General features: G+C 31.1%; 2 protein-coding genes across 2 annotated transcripts in view; one reads left to right on the forward strand and one right to left on the reverse strand.

The window, feature by feature from the left end:
* The window catches only part of LOC118197676 (protein Skeletor, isoforms B/C-like), a 138,490-nt gene extending 118,829 nt beyond the window's left edge, over positions 1–19,661 (forward strand). Inside the window, exons 15-16 of the mRNA XM_035369209.2 lie at positions 2,299–2,462; positions 17,507–19,661. Coding sequence (XP_035225100.1) covers positions 2,299–2,462; positions 17,507–19,141 — 1,799 coding nt within the window. The 3' untranslated portion in view covers positions 19,142–19,661. The remainder of the gene's footprint in view (positions 1–2,298; positions 2,463–17,506) is intronic.
* Positions 19,662–19,682: 21 nt separating this feature from the next.
* The window catches only part of LOC146997404 (xibalbin-1-like), a 204,617-nt gene continuing 201,812 nt past the window's right edge, over positions 19,683–22,487 (reverse strand). Inside the window, exon 4 of the mRNA XM_085817639.1 lies at positions 19,683–21,841. Within this exon, the coding sequence (XP_085673765.1) occupies positions 21,703–21,841 (139 nt within the window). The 3' untranslated portion in view covers positions 19,683–21,702. The remainder of the gene's footprint in view (positions 21,842–22,487) is intronic.

Raw genomic sequence — 22,487 nt, forward strand, 5'->3', positions numbered from 1 at the left:
AAACAAATTCTGATCAAAATGCGATTCATAAAAATTGCTGTAAAGTTAGAAAGGTTTTATATGCAGATAGCTCAAATGAAGTAAGAAAGACTAATATGAATAACACAGTTAGTTGAATTTTAAATTTCATCTCTTCTTATCATTATACAACATATCAAATCAAAATTCGAATTGATTTTTATAATCTTTTTATCTTTAAAGATTATTCCTGATACTTAAAAAACCTCTCAAGGTTTCGTTCCGAGTACTACATTTTTAAATATCCATCAAAGCTTGAACTGTATTTCCTTTGTAGAATTATAGATTTTCTTTCATTAACCAGAATTGGTCTCTTATTAATTCTGTGATGTTTCAGACTACTAAAATTAACATTCCCCCCAAAAAAACAGATCTTCATTTGGCCAATTAGATTTGCCTGAAGCATCCTACATCTAACCAAATCTATCGATATTGCATAAAATCTGTAAATTTAACCCTTACTTTAGCAGACGCTTGGTTTCCTTCTTATTATTATATATTGTATTGCTTATTTTTATTTATTTTCTTGCTTTGTCTTTCTTTCCTTTTCTCCAATGACTTTTGCATTGTATCTTTGTGTGATCGTATGATAATTCTCGCAGCATTTTAAGCCTTTCATCTACGTATATATTCTTCGATAATACTGTAATATTATTCAAGTCTTCGATACGGAGAAACAGTTGTGCATGAGATATAATAATATATATATACGAAATATTACAGTAATATTCATATGAAACAACTATATTAAGAGCGAAAGCATAAGCATATGTATCTAATGCAGTTATATGTGTGTGAAGCCAATACATTACTGACAGCTACAAGCATTAACATACATGTAATGAGACAAGTTGTTCACGGAAGAAAAATGAAACTAATTAGCTCGGTGTAGGGGAATAAAACGTAAATACTTCAAAAAATACTAGCGCTGTACCTACTGCACAAGTGTATGTTAATAATGCTTCTGGTTTTTCTAACGCAATAACTTGCTTGTTCGCACAGACTAAGTGAATATAAAATAAAACCGAGTATAACCTATGATAGCAGTTTGTAGGGAACTAACCTACTAACCAGTATAAGGAAAAATGAAAAATTAAGCACAAAAAAATTGCTGATGTTGCTTATAGTTAATACTTATCCGATAATTGCAATAAACATAAGAAGTACATAAACCATCCCAGAAAAGTTTAAAATAAATAAATAATAATAATAATAGCTACAGCAATAATAATAATAATAAATAAAAGATACAAACCATTATAGGGAAATTCTAATAAAATCTATCCATAGTGATCTACAGATAATTAACCGAAGAAGGAAGGTACAGCAGTGGCATCAGTTTACTGATGCCACTGCTGTATCTCCCTTCTTCGGTCAATAACAATGACATCAGTGTACTGATGCCACTGCTGTTGCTCTGAAGAAACATTTAATAAATTAAAAAATACTAATAAGAGAATCTAAACAATGTATTTAAGCATGTAGATTTGTAGTTAATTGAGAGCATTTAGCATAAATATAAACATGATACCACATGTTAAAAATATTTAAACTACAGTTTTAAAAACTAAATTTAATTGACTGAAAAGTATTAAAACATAAATAACATTCACTTACTCCGGTAAAGTGGCGTACAATGATGCTGCACTGAAGAAACATTTAATAAATTTAAAAAATACTAATAAGAGAATTAAAACAGCATATTTTGTAGTTAATCGATAGCGTTTAGCATGATTTTACATGTAATATCATATGCTAAAAATATTTAAACTACAGTTTCAAAAAACTGAATTTGATTGTAACCAAAAAGTATTAAAGTATTTTTATTTTTTAATGCAATCAGTCTGATTATTTTTTTATGAGTATACATTGATGAAATGTAGATATGGAAATTTTATAATTTGCTTTTTATTTCATGTTGCACAAACTTTACATCAGCAATGGGTTTGTTAATAATTAGCAAGAAATTAATATTTTTTTGAAAGGTTGTAGAAGGACTGGACTGATTTAAAATGGTTTTTGTGTTACAGTTTTGAAAGCAAAAGCCGCTTACGATATTCTTTTTTAAATAAAAGTGAACGTTGCAAACGGATAGAGTTACGTAAAGAAAGTGAACAATGTAAAAAAATGTGAAAAAAATAGTACTTCTAAAATCATATTAAAAATACACCAAGATTTCTATCCAAATTAATAAATTTTAAATTTTAACTTCCGAAACATTTTCGAATTTTATCTGAACTTATGAAACATATCTTGATAAAAATAAAATCTTTTTTACAGTGGGTCGTCTTTGCGAGTGGAAGTTGCCAAAGGATTTGACGTCAGACGATTTCGAAACTTTCGATGAGTTCCAAGAAAGTCTCGAATTGAGATGCGAAAGGGGCAAACCTGGTCGATTGATATTCAAACCTGATCAAGATACACCTGATTTGCTGTACTATCAAGTAAGCAGTATATTTGATTAATTATCTTAAAAGAACGTAACAAAATTGAGTTAACTAAATTTTTTTGATATTTTTGCTTAGATTAAAATAGTGTAGATAATAGTGTAGTAATACATCTAATATATGATGGACAACGGCAGCTCACATTTAAAGTGGCTGGCTCATGTAAAATTATTTTCCTCTCCTGGTATACAAGGTGTTCCAAAAAAGGTGCTTATAGTTTTTAATTAAATCAGTATTTAACCTACACAGGTTTTCAACCATAGATGCGTTCAACAATATGCTGTGTAATTTTATGAAAACAGTCTCAAACAGTAATGGGAGTCCTCTAAAGCAAAAACATGCTATTTTGTAAATAGAATAAATATTCCAATGTGTAAAATATCTAATGCTGTCTAATTCTTAAAAACAAAGAAATTTTTATCGTTGCATGAGTGTTTGCAGAGCAATGCTTCATAATTGCTTTCAAATGAAAACGTTCAAACTAAAAACCTATCAAAAATAAGACTGGAAATGACTACAGTTCATCGAAACTCAACCCAACATAATTCAAGAGTTGTTGTTATGGCGAATTGTGTCTTAAAATATACAAACGGAAGAGAAGGAAATCAGTGAGAGCAATAATTCTAATTACGAAAATATTAAGTTAGGGTTTTAAATACTATAAAAGTAGAATGCTATAATTAGTTTAAGCCAAGTTTTTTCCCTCTTTCATCTTAGTTGAAATTCTTCGCCATAACAACAAAGCTTAAACTATAATAAATAACATATAAATATAAACTGAAATCATATAAAAAACTGAATTTTAATAACTCAGTCAGTTCAGCAATAAATTCCATGTTTATTTATGCTAATTAGCCCAATGGGCGTTAGTCCAGAAGGGCTATTAATTTCGTTTTAGCATTTTGCGTCGAAAATTTTAAAAGTCTGAATTTTTTAAAATTGTTGCCACCAAATATTCTCACCCTGTATTATATTTAAAAAATTAAATAATGAAATGTATGTTTCTCGCATTGCGATAAAACCGCGGTAGCTAGAGCCATCAAATTTTAAACAACGTACGTCTCCAACCGAATATGTGCACCTGGAAGCCCAAATTTGAATTTCTTTTATTATGTATTTCATATTTTGTAAACCTTTAACGAATTTTTCATTAAATAACACAGCAATTTCAAAGCAAGCAATGGCAACACTGTACGAAAAAAACACATTTTATCTCCAGCTCGCGAGACTGTGTATTGGAAATTCTAAAGATATGCTTTTACAGTTGTTTTGTTTGATATTGTTTTTTCATATTGCTGTTGAATTGAATTTTATGGTTTAAGTGCTAAGAACATGATATTTAATAAATAAATGTAATACAAGAAACGTTAAAAAGGAAGAAAATCTGAAAGTTTTCAGATTTTAAGTTAGTCCAAAGTTGCGTTTATTAAGTACTTTGTGTGTTACCTTTATTTAATAAATATCATGTTATTCGCATTTAAACCATAAAATTCAGCTCAAGAGCAATATCGCAAAATAATTTTAAATTAAGCATATCTTTAGAATTTCCGATACACAGTCTTACGCGCTGGAGATAAAAACGTTTTTTCTGTACAATGTTGCCATTGCTCGGTTTGAAATCCTTGAGTTTGTTTATGAAATATTCGTTAAAGTTTTACAAAATATGAAATCGATAATAAAACAAATTCCGAATTTCAAATTTGGGTTTTCAGATGCCCATATTCGCAGTAGGATTACGTCATTCAAAATTGGATATATCTCTAGGTACCGTTGTTTATCACAATGCGAGAAACATACATACATTTATGCATATTCTTCATTATTTAATTTCTTCAAATATAATATAGGGCTTCAAATATAATACTTGAAATATAATAATTCAAATATAATACATAATATTTGGTGGCAACAGTTTGAAAAGTGAAACGGACATTCAGAGTGATTCGACAAAAAAATGGCAAAACGAAAAGAAAAGTCCATCACAGACGAAGCACCTTTGGACTAATAATAAAAGCCCCTTTGGCGTCATAATAAAATCTGAAAGCTTTTAGATCTTTTTTTTTATTATTATTATTTGCATATAATTTCTTCATTGTATACTGAAGATAGATTTCATATTTTAAAGTATAATAGATAAGTTATATGTTTTGCTATCAATAACTGAAACTCTGCGATTCTACGAAATGAGGGATTTTTTGCTCGAGAAATTCTGAAAATATTAAGCGAACTGTTAAGTAGAGAAAGGAATCTTTACTGTGAAAGCTCATGTAAAACTCTGATAACACTAAATTTACATTGGAACTTGTGTAGAAATGAAAGTCAATATATCTGTTTAACGCTTAGGCGTTTCACCTTCGAATTCCCCAGGATTCCATGAAATTACGGCTGGTTGCGCCTACAGCATTTTAGCTGAACAGGTTTAATTATTTCAAATCGGGAAATTCATTCTACTGAAAAGGGTAGACGATAAAACTGAGTTTGGCTTCTTGAATTCCAGAAATGCCTTCAATGATTCATTGAATAAAGAATTTCTGAAATTTAATGTCCAATAGTATTTTCAAAACTGGGCCCTGTATTAAACTCAGTACTTTAAAACATACAGCAAATAGTTTTAGTATTAGTTTATTCAACGTAACAATTGTATTGACAGACAATGGGAAAATTGGATAATAAAGGTCATATCGATCAGTAAAATTACGGAATTTCTGTGGTGGTAACAGAAAACAGGTGTTCGATGAAAATCCTAAGCAGGTGCTACATTGATTAAATAAAGAACAAAAGACGCTAAAATGCTATAGATAGTACTATAGATAGATTTATATGGATGCAAAATTTAATAAACGAGTTCTTAAGATATGTCATATCTTACTACCGATATTAAAATTAACCCAAAAAGTTTCTTTTATAAAATATGATAAATAAAAATGTCGCCTTTAATAAAGACTCGTGGTATGATCTTCTTATTAACAATTAGATATACATTTATTTGTTTATGTTAACAAGTTTGGAGTTTAAATTATCTTATTTTTTCTCCTCTTTAGCCATGCTCTTCTACAAAATCTCGGTATTATGCAAATAAATAGCAACAAAATTAGATAAAACGGAAGAAACATGGCTAACATGATTGGTGGGACATTGATGTGTGTACAGTGGCACCCGAACTAAAAAAGGTGGTGGACGATGATTCTCCACCACCAAGATTTGGCGATTGGGTCCCATAAACCCCAGTATTAAAAGGGGGAGTATATAAGATATTTCTCTCGCCTTCTTAGCAAGCCTTCGTGGTGTAATGGTCAGCCTGCTCGGCGCGTATTTGAGAGGTCCGTGGTTCGATTCCCCGGAAGGCATTGCTCATTTTTCATGTCTCCTGCTTCGGAATATCCTAATATCTCTGCAAGGTTAGACACGCTGTGTTCTTTGAAGTACTTAGATGCTGACTTTAATTCGCATTTAGAGGAATTTATAATTCTCGGTAAAGTTTAAGAAACACATTAGGTGAAAGAAGAGTTTTAACGTAAAGTTTACGTAACTTTAAGTTTAATCTACAGGTGACATTAAAAGAAAATTCGTAAAAGTTTTCAGATTTTCTTACATGATACTATGAGTTTGTTTTATTTGAAACTTTTTCGGGTCGAAATATTTTCATTATTTATTAATTAATTAATAATTTACTTTAAACTAAATTACTGAAAACTGACACTTAATAAGTTTTTGCTATATTTTAGTTATTTAAAATTATTTTAAATTAAATTAATGAAAACTGCCACTTATGTAAGTTTTTGCTATCGTACTTAGATTATTTTTTAAAATAAATTAATTGTTTGATTTAATTTAATTAACTTGGTATATTTTTTCCGTTTTAGAAATTTTATATAGTTTATTTCGAATTAACTGTATGAAGTGTTATCATGCACCTAAATGACGCTTGCATCGACATGCATCTTTCATTTCTCAAATGATTATCTAATCTAAGATTTTTATAGTAATCTACGATATTTTATGAAATTTAAAAAGCAGTTTTTACTTGGCTCTCGATTCCTCCAGTTAATCAGTTAAAAGAAAACTTTTGTATAGTTCAAAAGAAAATTTAATGTTAAAATTAAAATATCAGTGATAATGCAACAAAAAACTGAGCTTTAACTAATTAGAGCTAATTAGAACCGAAGAGCTAACTGTTAAAGTGAAAAATAATAAGTACCACGAATCAGCGCAAGAGGAGTAAATTTAATAGAAGAGCAATTTCGAAGTTTAAACGAACCACCTTCATCAGTGGTAGTGAAAATGCAACTAGGACAATTGCCTAAACTGCGTAAACAATTACTAATTTAACACTTCATTGTGATGTTCGAAATATGCAAAACTGAATGAGCGTCCACATTTTAAAAGATGCAGGGTTTCTCAAGCTCCCCCCCCCCACCGCATTTCATAATTTAACCTTCCAGCACGCGCGTTTGCCAATTTAACATGAGCACGCGCGAGTCGTATTTTTTACGATATCCGCTATTTTACCGTTTTGAGCATGGAAAACCACAGAAATGAGTGAATATTGATTATAAATTTGTTAAGAAATAAAATATTAATCTTATTATTGCAAAATACAAAGGATATCACATTCAAATATAAGTAAATTATTTTTAAGTTCTTATGTTAGTGAGATGGAAATGCAATGATGTATTGCATTATAGAAAATTTTAAATTTATTATTTAATAATTATATTTTAAAACCGAAGCTAATTTTATATTCATCAAAGACATGTATAGACAATAAAAAAGGAAAACACCTTGGTAGGAAAAAAAAAAAGTAAGTTTAGCATTGCTTAGTTCTGCAAGGAAATTTACTTCTTACTGGTTACAAAAATGCACTTTAATGTTTTCATTTATTTCTAAAAATTAGAAATAAAAGAAAATAAGGAATGGAAATCCAAAGGTTTCCTTGTCTTCCTTTTCTTCAGCAGATAATTCTTGAAGAATCCGAGCAAAATCATCTGGTTGCACGTATTTTTTTTTATTTTTTTGCTATGAAAACCGATATGAAATTTACAGAGTCAAATGTATTTAAATTAAAATAATATACGGCAATTAATAACAAAAAATTACAAAATATTTCAGAAAAAAAACAAAAGCCCAGTTAAATAAAAAAGTCAAATGACTTTCTGTTGGCACATTCAATGATGTGGGGAAGGGTAGAAAGGAGAAATAGAAATGACCTTCAGACGTCTCAGTTTCGATATGCGAAAAATGTGCATTAAAAACTAAATTTGTCGTAAATTTTGCGCATGCGCGGAAGGTTTTAAGGAATAAAACAAGCATCTAGAAAGCAAATGGATTGGTTTGCAAATATTAAACATTTGGCAGATGAAAGAGAAGGTTTTTGAATAAATAATAAAAATATTGAAGACATGACTCCAGTTCCATTAAGTCTAACGCGTTAAACTTCTAAAGCTTTCATTCAAATATTCAAAATCGTTTTTAAGATCGCAGTGAAGAGAGTATTACAATTTATTTTTTATACAAAATTTTTACATTACTTACTTTTATTTAAAAGTTATATGGTGAAGCAAATATCTGCAAATACAGTAATTTGAACTTCTTCGGTAAAAAATATATGCTTTAAAATTCAGATTTAAACTTACGAATCTCCGTATAATTCTTTTTTTTTTTTTTTTTTTTACTTTCATTTTGATATATCTGGATCATAGAAAACAGTATCAGTTTTAACCAAAAACCATTTCGCTTAGAATGCATTGAGAAATATTTTAAACAGATACTTTTCCTGATCAGAAATGGCTTTTAAAGTCATAGCTTTAGATCTACTCTCCGAAAAATGAGAAAAGAGCTTTCGAAAATGCGACGTGTCGATGTTATCTACTACATCATTCTTAAGAGGGAAAAAACATGGCTGAATTTCTGCATTGATACTAACCGGAGAATTCTTTTTCTCTTGTCTATAGCAGATCGAGAAAAATGGCGCAGTTGCAAATGCTTCATTGCGTTTTAAAAGGCCTACATTTTTGAAAAAAATCTTTTAAGCGGACTTTACGTGTACAAATATTAAATGCGAAAATGTTAGAAATAAAATGTTAAATTTTAAAACTACGAAAGATGTGAGATGATGTAAAGTGAAAAGAATTTCTAAAGCTATCGAAAAATAAAAGTGGAAAGGGAAAGAACGTTGATTATGTGAACGAATGTTAATGTGTCGTGTGGAAAGTTTCAAATGTAGGAATATTTTTCAGTCTATAAAATTTTATTTATTACAAAACGAAGTTATTATAATGAAAACATATTTTAGTTTGCATTAATTTTACTTAAAATAATATAGTTATTTGAAAGTTTCGTTTGCTAAGGTTATTAAGTAATACTATAAAAAGGAAAGCATTCAAAAATGTGCATCCGACAAATCCAAATAAATACATAAATAAATAAATAAAAGCAGGAAGTAATATATTGTTAAAATGGAAATAATTTTATATTGTTAAAATGGAAATAATTTTGTTGCCATTCATAAAATAATAATATACTTCATTTTCCTTCAAAATGACATTATTTTACATTTGATTTTCCATATGTGAGTCAGCAGCAGTTTGAGCTCCCGCATGTACTGCCAGTTTAAATTATTTTTATTTATAATGTATTTTATTCGTGTTCATTTAAATGAAAACCTTCATTATTGCTTCACGTAAGAAGTTTAGATTATTTTTTGTTTCGATTGAATTGCATTGATATGTGTGCCTGAAGGGACTGAAAAATGGGTATAGAAAATATATTTACTGTGGAAAACAGTATGTACAGTTCAAATTTTTTAAACATAACTACATAAATGAATTGAGATGTGCTTGTGAAAACTGGAAACAATTATTTTGAGGTAAAGCATTGAAATTCTTACCTTTTGCAATATTCAAGTTTCAAATATGAATTAGTCTGGGTATATCTGATAGGTAAAGCAAAAAAATCTGATGTGTACAACACATGACTTGACCATGTACAGGATATTAAATTATAGGATGTTTTTTTTTTTTTGCATTTCATTTAAACTTATTGGACTGAATTAAATCTACTTCGCCGACAGCGCATAAACCACTATAGAATAAATAAATGCATTCTTTAAAATTCACTCTAGTATTTGTTTACCATAGCGACACTCTGGCGCTAGATTCACTTAACAGTATTATATTTCGTTCATATTATAAATTATAATGCACAAAATTTATATCATTTGAAGAATAGAATTATCTAATCGTTGCCACATGTTCTATTCAAATACTATAATAAAGCTAGAATGATGTGTAAAAGAAATTAAGCAAGCAAAAGAAAAAAGAAACAGTTTTTCACAGACGATTGAGTATTTCTCATTTAATTAATTCAGTTCTCACTTCGCGAGAAGGCAAAAATACATAAAAACTCAAAATATCTATACTAAAAATTACGAAGTAAATCTTAAACACTTATTTCCTCGAAAAAATTCTAGAAAGGATTAAGCATGATTTAATTGGCAATAATAAATGAAGGCGTTATCTTTGTTGTTGCGAAGCTAAGTTTCTCTAGATTGGCAACAAATCCACTAGTCTGCTGTTTCAAATGTAAACAATCAATGGCCTCCATAAAAAAAAGGCTTAGCGGCATTTAAACAACTTTAAATTGTTGATAATTCTAAAAATATTGCATACAGATTTACTAAAGGCATAAAAACCTTAATCGGAAGATAAGAACAACCTAATTCAATCATTTTTAAAGCAAAAAATGTACAATTTACAAACATATAAGAGTAAAGAAACTGAGATCACTGAGCTGGGTAACAGAGTGAACATATATATAAATATATTTATATACGTTTGGTGCGGCCAATGGCAACCAAAATACGAGAGCACATCTGCATGTTATAGCAGTCCTATATACAAAATTTCAGCGTTCTGAGGCTACTCGTTTTTTAGTTATGCGAGATACGTACGTACATACGTTCCTACAGACGCCACGAAAAATTCTCTTCAGAATTAATTTTAAAGCAGTTTTATAATTTTTTGGGGGAAACGAGTCTTTTATTCTGACCTTACGTACAGATATCACGCAAAAACCTCGTTAAATTGTATTCGATAGCGGTCAAAATGGATATTTTCGTTGAACTATGCTGCCTGAAACTTTTCGCGATTACAATACTTCCTTTTTACTTCGTACAAGGAAGTAAAAAAGAGATGAATTACCTGAGTTTGATACCTGATTATAGTATATAGTCCCAAAATAGGAAATCTAGAAAATTTTCTTTTGCCTACTTTGTGGCAACAGACTGGAATTGATACACTCTCCTTCCTGTATGATAAACCGACTCTTCCAGATGCAAATATTGTTACGAATTTTACAGGTGCGGTAAGATAGCTTCCCCGCAAAGCAGTTTTAGGGTTGCCATAAAATGGCAAGGGAAGGCAGAGTCGTCACATTTGGCGAGAAATTGTCCATTTGCGACAAAATTGGCGTTATGCCAGGGACGGATGGAGAACCTTCTGGAATGAATTCTTACCGGTTTAGCCCAGAATGTTCTAGAACACAAGCCGGAGGCTATATAAACCCTGCTGGTTCGCAGTCAGTTAGTGTGTGTTTCGTAGAGGGCGAGGAAGTTAGTCAGTCCGTGAGGAGTCGATCGAGTTGACAGCCGGTCAGCGAGTGCCGAGTGGATCGTCGAGTGCATCGAAGAATCTCTTAGTGTATCGCGGTTAATGCATCGTCGAGAGTGTGTGGGAACGACTTAACCGAAGAGTCGGGAGCTGTGCTCTGTGTATCGCATCGCGAGTTGTAGCGTGGAGAATCTCGAGAGTACGTGGGGTTCCGAGAACGACCAAGCAGAGTCGGGAGCATTGCAGTGACGCTGTCTCCACCGTTACTGCTTGACAGTGTGAAGGCTGTGTCGTTGATGCTTCCAGCGTGTTTATAGTAGATCTTCGACGACTGTAAAAAGTGACTTTGGGGTTGTCCTAGTAATATTGGATAAATAAAGTATGTTTCGATACTTCATCGTCAAGTGTCGTCATTATTCACTGCAAATCCATACGAACCCCGTACGAACGTGAAGGAAGAAAATAACGTAAAAGCTGGTGTCAGAAGAAAAAAACGCAACCATATCATTATGACTTCAGAATATTGTAATGAATAAACTCGGCAAATCCCCAAATCCCGATCTCGACCCGACTTTGTATCTTTGATTTGACTTGGTGAGATATGTGCAAGACAAACCTAATTGCTTATAAACCAAAATTGTTTCTATAGTACTGCGAGCAGCTCATAAACCAAGCGCTGTTCCTTACGTTATATCAAGAATAGTGCAAAACGTTTGCAGATATTCAAAGGTAGAGGCTGAGGTAATGGCTAATGATGGACGCAGATTATTCTGATACCATTTGAGTTTCGGATAAACAAATTTCGCCTGGTCATTACTGATTATGTTGTGTAGTGCCTGTATTGACGATGCAAAAGTTTGATGCAGAAATTCGTTAAAAATGCCGATGTGAAAAATAAAACTGGCTGTAATTTTGAAACATGAAACAGGATATATCTATGCGTAAGGGGCTTTCATCACGTTGCACTCTGTACCACGCTTAGCTGATACCTTTCTTTGTGTGAGTCAATGGAACATATTATTCATCTCTTTGTGTAAAGACCTCTTACATGAAGCTTTCCTCTCACGGTGTATTGAGATATTCGATATCTCACAGCTGCAGCAGAATGTCTTGAAATTTGTAAAGTAATCATTCGCCTCTTCCATTTTGTAATTATAATCACTAAAAGTGTTCAAAAGGAGTTACGTAACGCTTTAAGCTTTGTCCTGAGGATTAAGATGCAACAAGTAAGTCTTTGGATCACTTTCAGATTCTGCAAAGGACGTTATGGAGCATTTTTAAGTTTCTGTATAACTGCTCCTGTTTCTATCCAGTCTGCCAAATCAAAACTCCACTTTTGGTAGTCAATGACAGCTTCGGAGCTATATAAATGCACTTTGTCATAGACACTTGGCGACATCATCATCAATGGCATGCTTCTCCGAACACATATACAACTATCCATTTCATCATCTAAATTTACATCCTAATGATACTAGAATCCTCTTAATCGAAATTTTAATATTGATAAGTATATTTCTTTCAAAACATTAGAGAGAGCATGGGAAATAATTTGCTTATTGTTGTGTAGCAAGATTGAACCCTTTTCGATTATTCGATGGCCCATTTATTATTCTACTCATATAAACGGCGGTACTTTTATCTTAAAACTTTAAATTTTATTATTATTGTATATAATGGACGTCTAGCACTATATTCGTATCGTTATACTTTTGGAAGCTTTCTAAAATTTCTATATAATTACATGGATAATAAGTTCGAAAGAGAAAATCGTTAATTTTATCTCTGGGTACACGACTTAAGTGCTGGAGTTGATAAGAAAATGAAAACAAAATCTTTGTGATAATTGTTGTAATTAATTGTATAGATAAATTAACTGTGAAAATAAAGTTTTATTATAATTATCCAATTTTAAACGTAGGACGAATTACGCTATAGGTGTTACGACGTTTCGTTATTTAAGTCGTACTAAGTTCGTGTTCATAAATGCTACTATTGTTATCCAAGAGAGTAGATTCTATGGAATTTTATTGTAATAAATATCAGCAAAGACAATACAAGATATTGTTACCCCATACAATTTATATTTTTTCATAGAGGGTACGACTTAGGCAACCTTGCCATAGATTTTCATGAAGTATATATATATATTATATTTGTGATTAATACTGTATGAAAACCACAGCGGTCGAGTGGTAAAATCGCTGAACAGGTCAGATCTGGGTTCGATTCCGGGCAAAAGAGATGGCTACGTGGACGTTTTCTTAGTTTTCCCCATTTGTGACATGTATGCAAGCCAATTTCTTTAGAAAGTCCTACATGAAGGCATCTCTCCCCTTAGACAGATAGTCCTAGTGTGGTTTGCCATAATCAAATAAACCAAACCAAACCTATATGAGCTAATTGACCTCTACTAACATTGAGAAATGTTTGGAGTGGGTGTGTTTCATTGACAATTGATACCAATAAAGCATTTAATTACATATTTTTTTAAATGAAGAAATGTTCTGTAACAAGCATTCGAATATCTGAACTAGCGTGACGTATATTTCTGCTAGTATCACTTGGAAACATTTTCATTTGGCTGTGCACCGAGTTCGAGTGATTGGTTCTATATCTGTGTACAAGGGACACTTCTTTTCTTTCTGCCCCTTTTCGCCAAGAGTTTCACTCACCCCACAATTGAGGCAGATTTGAGTGGGAAGCACTTTTACCATAAAGTTTTAGAGATTAAGTAATTATAATTCTGCCTGGCTGATTAAAACACAGTTGGCAGTTCCAATGATGGTTTTGCTGTGACTATTGTAGACAAACTTTAGCTTCTGTTTCGGTAAGTGTGTGTTTGAATGTCTGTCACGGTCTAGGCAAACTTGTAGTCTCTAGTCAAACTAGGTCGAGGTCAGCTGGTAAATTTATATTTGTATATTTTAATTTAATCCCTCTAAATGTAAAATAAACTTTCTGTGACTGTGAATAATTCTGTGACTGTTTGTTTGATGATTAGATATTCTGGTGGTGACAATACCTCACAGAATATATGTGACACCTTATTTTTATATATATTGACTTAGTTAAGTTATTTGGAACCCACAGCAAGTGTTCTGCGTTAAGGTAAAATAATAAGTTCTTGGATTTGCAGATACCAGTAAGTGTAACGAAATATCTGAGTATGCGTTTTAAGAAATAATTGATTTTGATCAGATTTTAAAATCTTAACCTTTACTCTGTATTATGATTCCATGATGATTGTCTATTAATGTAGTCTAATGTATGGAATAAAAGATGCAGATCTTCAGTATTTTTTCAGCAAAATTATTTTGTTTTTGTTTTTTAATTTTTTTTTCATTTTATATTCTGGATTAACTATCAAAGGACCTTGGATTAATCATCTTTATTGTCTTTCTTAGGCTTGAATTACATTTTTTATACTCTGCCTAACGTACGCGTTTCATAATGGTCCTGTTAACTTGAATGAGAATTAATATATACTTATTTGCATTTGCTGATTTTCGAAGCTTAAATGCCTAAGCAGTAGTATCGTATTGAATTTGGAATAATTTAGTGAAGAGATCAAAATTGCTTCTATTGTTGATGAGATTCTAATACTGCAAATATATTTTATGAGGTTAAAAGCAGATCAAGAATATAAAATTATTCGGGTGGAAGATCTTACATATTACGTTGAAAATATTTTGTTTTATTTATTGCCTATAAAAGTAATTGTCGAATGAACTCCGTTTCAAATATTTTAAATGGCATTTTCTAGGCAAAAATTTAAAGTTTTAATCGAAAAACTGATTTTTATTTTCAAGATAATAGGATAGCCACAAACTCCCACCCTCGAAATAATGGTTCTCAGAATAAAAAATGTAGGAATTATTTTAGTTACTTCTTAAGCCTATATTACTGCATTCGGCTGTAGTCTTACGTGCCTGTTAGTGTTCACCGGTGAGGTTTAATTACAGATCAACTTATTTATTTCTGTACAGCTAAGACTAAGTTTTAGTTAGTTAGAATTAAGTTATTTTCTTATTCAGGGATGATGTGAACCTATCGTTTTTCAACAAAAACAACAGCAGTTTAATTTTCTGTGGTGCACAGGGCCTGACTGCCACCTGGTACCACCTCGATTACGATGTCACCTCATGGATGATATGAACCTATCGCCTTTCAACAAAAACAACAGTAGTTTAATTTTCTGTAGTGCACAGGGCCTGACTACCGCATAGTTCTACAAAGCGAGATCCTAGACTAGATTTTAAGAAATCCCCAATAAATTTCCTGTTTATTCTGTTTTCTTGTCGTGAAAAAAAAATTAAAATAGACACTATCGCCCGGCAGAGTGTATTTTGTTCCTAGAACACCTCAGGCCGTCATATTCGTGTCCCGTATTTACGTATAGTGTCTCTAAATTTGTGAGGTAGTTAGGAAACTGCGAAATATCTAGCTGATCTAGCAATGTATCAAATATCTAGCAATGTGGCAACGCTGGAACATCCCACATAATCGCCTGATTTACTTCCATCCGAGTTTTACTTCTTTTCTCATACAAGGTATTTTTTAACTCCTCCTCCCACCGTGCCTTCATGGTGTAACGGTAGCACACTTGACGCATACTTGAGAAGTCCAGGTTCGAGTTCCGGCGAGAGCATTGCCCATTTTTCACGTCTCCTGCTTTAAGAAAACCTGATGACTCTTCATTCACTTGAAATATGAGTTGAAAGACAAGTTATTTAATTTGAGTGAAACAGATCACCACAAAGCACTTTGAAAACGCAGATTGAAATATAAGTTTACAAACTATGCAAATATTAATACAAATTGAGAAGCAGCTGAAATTAACTGCAGACATGCTTCTTAATTTGATTGCGGTTAATGTTATCATTCGGTTGAGTTTTTGAAGAAGCGTGCAAATTGCAAAAAATTATTCTGTTCCATTAAATCATCAAATCTGCATAAGTGCTTTATAACAGAAACCTGTATATTCATTTCAGTGTTAATGAGCGAAACTTTACGAATTGCATTAATTCAAAAATCTTCACCTTAGATAAAAAATTAAAACTTTTGCATTAAAAAGCTAATATATCTATTCACTTGTAATTTAAGCTTAATAATATTACGAAAGGCCTACTTTAGTTCTTGTTTAAAATTATCACAGGGAATTTTCTCTGTTTAAAATTGAGAAAAATCTTTGCATACTTCCTTTTAAAATAAAAATATGATTTCTAGAATTCTCCGCAGTCCAGATTTTTCGACAATTTAACTAACATACTTACCTGTTTAATGAATCAAAAGTTCGTGCATTGAGATTTATTCTATTCAATGATGCTTAAATTAAAAATGCATGAACCTCAAACAATACTAAAGAATGTTCATCCTATTCAACAGTGACTATAAAGAATTTATATATTTTCGCGTTGAAATGTAATGTCATACAAAACAATATTTAAACCATGAAGATGCATTCAAATATTTAAAAAGTATATTCAGCTAATATTGAATTATTTTGTGGTAATAAAAATTAAAATAATATATGAAGAAGCTAAAATATATAGAAAAATGTAAAATAAGTTATGTATCTCAATGGAAATGTCTATACATGACACTAATTTTATAATCTTTTAACATCAGTATTCTTTAGTTTTTAGTTTAGTGTCGTCATATTTTATGTCATCTTTGCAACATTTATATGTCATAGTCTTAGAATTAATGTTATAAGATATTATAATTATAATTTGTGCTCTACATAGCTAAATAAGATTCTTTTCAATTTAATATTTTTAGTCTTTAAAGCTTGAAAGGTCAAATCAGTAAAATTACTACTTTAATTTAAAACCAAGATATTATTTCTCATAAAACCCTATAGAGATTGCGCATTTTACTATATTGTATTTTCCAACAAAACGTAATCATTAACGGTAATAAAAAATCTTCACAATTCTTTTTTTTCCTGTAGCTAAATTCAGTGAGTTTTACGGAAATATTTCTAAAAAAATATTATTTTTAGCATCCACTTAATTTACAGCAATTGGATTAATGTCTAGTTTGTTTTGATTCATTAAATGTACGAAAAACAATATTTCGCAATAATGGTTGATTGCGATGAAACACAGTTGAATCATAAGCTCATTTCTAACGCCATTTCTATTACATTTTAGCAGCGGACAGCGTTTTAGATATTAGTTAAATTTTTTCTTTCATTTGCAACATTTATAGCTTTTATTAAACTTTTTTGCAAATAGTGTCTAATTTTCTGAAAGTTAATTTTTATTCAAATGCAATTTTAAATGTTTTAGATGGCTCCGTGCTTACAGAATTACTAAAAGTATATGACAATTTACATTTGATTTGTTTGTAATAAAACATTTAACACCTTTTTAATATAATAATATAACATTTATTTCTAATATAATACTTCTTTCATTTTCTCTTTAGTGCTACACCCACCGCCATCTTGGGTGGAAAATACACGTCGTTGATTCATGCAGTGAAGTTAAAGGATTACATCACGAGGCCAGCGTACAACACGTAAAGAATGTCACATACAACACTTACGCCAGTGATTATAAAAGAGGTGGAGACAAAAAAAGAATATCTTTATCATCTGATGAAGAGAGTTCAGAAATTAGCTATGAACCAAAATATTCAGGAAATGACGGACTTCCATTAAATTTACCTTCCGATGACAGCAAAACATTGACGGAAAAGAAAACCATTACGTCAGATGAACCACAGAAGCAACTGTACTACCGTCCTACCGCTAGTGTTTACTACAGTCCCAAGACTACTCAGGCAAGCAAATCTACATGGAATAATTTGTATTACTTACCAACAACAGAAACTAGTAAGCAAAATCAATATTTTTTCACTACTCCGGAATCGAAAAGTCTTTATTATAAACACTCCACTACTCGCGCTCCTACAACCAGAAAGTCTCATTCAGCTACTCATAAAAAACACGTAACCCCAAAAATGGAAGTTTTTCACATTCGGGATGTGATCCCTTCAAATGGGCAGCAAGGACAATATATCTTGAACAAGTCACCTACGGAGAAATCAACAGCCGGTGTAAAGACTATTATACTAAGTCCTACTCAGAGAACTCCTGGTAGAGTCAAAATCCATCAGAATACCCAACAGCCATACCGTAGTTCCGGTGGAGAAAGGAGTAAAACGCAGTGGTGGATCCAGCCAACTACACCAGCTTCTGATCGCCAGAAAGCTTTACATAAATTGAGATCCCAGTTGGATGTAATACAAGGCACAAAAACGGAACCAAAATCTTCAAGCAATTTGCATCATCATAGAGCACAACCGTACAGTGTACATTATGAGAACAGTTTTATACCAATTGTTGTGAATAATAATGGAAGCTTTGACAAAGTTGTTGCCAGAGCACTAAGCCATAATCCACATTTCTCCCATCACGGAAGCCCAGCTGGACACATATTAGCATTAACCACTACAAATCAAAATGGTAGAAGTGTTATTCCTGTTCTCATAAGGGCTAAAGAACCTGTTAGGCGAACGGTTGCCAGTTCTAAAGAAAGTGGCATCCAGACGCCTTTAGGAAGATTGCCTTATCCCAATCCTTCTTCCAGGCGTAAGAATGCTGATGGGGATAGTAAGTCAGGAGAATCGTACCTGCCGCTTCTTGTGCCAGAGCGAAAAGCAAATAAATCCTCAGCTGCAACAAAACAGCGTGTTGCACCTTTGATACCATTAGTTGTACCAGAAAAGAAAGGGGACAACTTATATATTTTGCACCAAATGTTGTCTCTTTTGAATGAAAATCCGCAAAATATAGCAGCTAGGGGTATTAAAATTGTTAATAACAACAGAGAAAGGAATGTACGAACGAGAGTTGCAAGAAGTGCAGATCATCATCACGAACATTCTTCTGGTCATGAGCACGAAGATCACGACCCAAATCATGAAGGCCATGAAATGCATCACAAAGAGCATTCCCAAAAGTCTACAGCATCCATATTGCCGGTACCATTCCATTTGCTGTTATTCATCTGCGCCGCGTATTTATTAAAGCCGTTGCAAATGCTGTCTCTACGATGATAGTATAGTGAACACGTACAGCAGCCAAAAGTCATTTATTTAACACTTGCATTTTATTGTATTATATGCATAAAATATTATTACGATAATACTAGTATTTCATAGATTACTATGAAAAGGTACAAACATTTAGCATACAGCTCAGGACTAAATCCTTAGGAATATGGATCCTTACATATGAATCCTTAGGACTGAAGTTTATAAGTTTATCCACCGTGCACTATTATATCTGTAAAGTGGTATAAAGTAGCACATGTTTCATGGTAAATATAAACTTTGGCTTTTCATGTGATAATTTCGCAAAAAAATTATGCCTTTTTATGCCATGAAACTGGAAAGAAAGAAATACTGTTTTATTGAGCGGTATGTGTCCCACTTATTGTTGAATTCATCATGTGTAATAGAGCATTTATTATATTTTATTATTTTTTGGTATGTTTCCATTAAGGAACAATTCATCCTGTCTTGTTATGCATGCCTAAAAAGTAATGAATAAAAGTATTATTTAACCATTCTAAAATTCAAGGAATAATTCGTATAATTGCCATATTAGAAGAATACTTTATTTATTAAAGGGTTAACACATTTTGATTACAAACATAAATGCACATTGACATATAGATCAAAATCTTTCTCAAAGGAGAGGAAACTCTTCAAAATAACTAATTCTACAAATTACTTTGATGTAGATTGGAAAAAATCAGATAGCTGACACTTCATTATTAATCAAAAATTATTACCCTCATTTAAAATATATAATTTTCAAAATAATATATGAATTGGTTTAAATTACCTAGAATATATATTTTTATTTTTAAAAATAATTTTTAGCAGTGAAAGATTTAGAAAAAGAAAGCTGTAAATGAAAACCTTCGTATTTTGGTTGTATTAATACGCTATTCTCCTGGAAACATGTTGAAGTTTGTGATGTGAGCACTAGTAACTTATATGAGTTTTAGTAAACAATTTATTGTAACTCATAACTATTTGCATTAGAATTTAAAATATAATGGTAAAATCGATGAAAAAGAGACTGAAAGAAAATGTATAATAGTCATTTGAGTACAGTAGTCAAGAATCAAATAACTGATAAATTATAATTATGGTAATTATTGATGATATTTAATTAAGTGGTTGGGATTTTCAATAATGATCTTAATGTCATAATCTCAAAGTAGATGTACTTGAGATTAAATTACCTAGTACCATTACTTTGAATGAAGTTCGTGAAATAAATAAAATACATTTTAGGATTGTTTGTAATATAAGACGCATTTAAAGTACATAAATATAACCTTTCTTTTACGCACTAATTATAAAACAATTTAAATTTTGTTTAAATTGTTTTATAATTAGTGCGTAAAAGAAAGCACAAACAATGAATTTAAATTTTGTTAAAACTTGTAGGAATCATGTTAATTATTGTCATGAGTCATTACAGTGGAATGAAAATTACAGCTTATGAAAATTTACCTCGAAATATTCTTTACTTTGATCTTATTTTATGAGATATAATAAAAGCATTACATTAAAATAGAAAGCCATAACCTTTCCTACACCAATAATACATTTAAGAAATTTCAATGTAAAATGGTTCTAGTTAAAAATGACTAAATGTTAAGGATTTAACTTTCATCTATGAATATTAAAGTATGCAATGAACCAGAAGAAAAAAATCAATCATTTAATACTTTGATAATTTACTAAATATGTTTAAATTAATTTTATTATGGCTTAAAAAATATGAAACGTCATGCATTTAGCTTTAAAGAATGATATATTTATAAAGGGGCATACCTTTAGACAATCTAAGATCAAAAATATAATTTAGTCAATTTATCTCGGTTTCCTAAATAGGAGTCAATTTATTTCGGTTTATAAATTTTCACTATGTAGCTAGTTCTTTTGTGAATGTCTAGTTTTTGCTATAACGTAAGACTAAACTTTTAAGGATAACTGACAGAAATTTGAATAAGAATTCGTTTCATACATGAAGAAGCAATATTTTAATAATAGCTCATAAACTGAGAAAATGGCACTTCATGTGAATATATAATTTCGAACATTTTATTAGCAGAACAAATTTATAAAGAAGATTCAATTTTATTAGTGACATTTCATTACGAATAGGAAAATGACAACTTTATAATATTAAAATATATGATTTTAGCTATTTTTCGAAAATACCAAACAGTTTATGCAGTTAAATTTTTGTTAGAGAAAACTTTCTAATTTTGTATGAAGGGTAGACTATTTTCAACAAAATTATTAGATTATGTGTTTGTTACCTCAATGAAGTTGTTATTGAGAACTGAAAGTTATGCGGAGTTGTTTGACATAAATATATAAGTAAATAAAATAAATACACAATGAAAGAAAACATGAAAATATGCATAAAAAAGAAAGTAAGGATAATTCATTAGACATTAATGACTAGAACAATTTTGAACATTTTGCTCTGCAGCATTAACCATCAATCATACAGAATGCAAAAATCGGGAGAATATTCTTTTCAGAAGGTCCATATCGGAAGAACAAATGTATCATGGGGGACTTCCGTCTCATTTACCCCATTTTTGGAACAGGCCAACCCTCTGGCATCTGCAGTTGGTACCCCAAAGGTTGCATCGACAGGAAGAACTGAAGCAGCAATCGCTTGGTCTATGGTCGCAACTACCACCTCGGCGGATGCAACTTCTCCTGTGAAACACAAGAAATGACGTTCAGAGTTCAATCTGTAGATGAACATTGATTAATTACTAATTAATCATTACATAATTAGATATCACATTGAAGGGATTATAAGATGGTAGTAAAGTCGTTAATCTTAGAGAATTCTCTAGTGCTCAAATTTACATTCCACAAAATCTGTATTGTAAATCATTTTAAGTTCTTTGATGACAATGTAGGGAAAAGTGGCAATATTGTTCGAAATAAGAAGAAACATTATTCTACATAAATATTTTTATCTCCAAATCGCCATACTGTTGCAATTCAGAAAAACGTAATATAATTTCTTCTAATGTAATACATTTCAATTTTAATCAACAAACACGGCTATCTGAAAGCAGTGTTTTGCCACCTGCCGGAATTAAAACATTTTTATTTTCCTCCAGCATGTTGCTGTTCAGTAAAACCGAAACTTTCAGATTTATTGCGGAAGGCTGCTGAGTAACAAAACCAAGCGATTTAAAAGCAGTAAACACGGTTCTTAAAAATATTTTTTGAACTTTTTAAAATGATTAATTTAAATAAAAATGCTTTAAAAATTCTGATGTATCTATTGATAAATATTAAATATTTTTATGAAATTACACTGAACTTGGACTAAACACTAAACTATGGA

This window comes from Stegodyphus dumicola, chromosome 5 (assembly GCF_044657685.1).
Source record: "Stegodyphus dumicola isolate Sdum_Otavi_A_Nest chromosome 5, ASM4465768v1".
In the NCBI taxonomy this organism is placed as follows: domain Eukaryota; kingdom Metazoa; phylum Arthropoda; class Arachnida; order Araneae; family Eresidae; genus Stegodyphus; species Stegodyphus dumicola.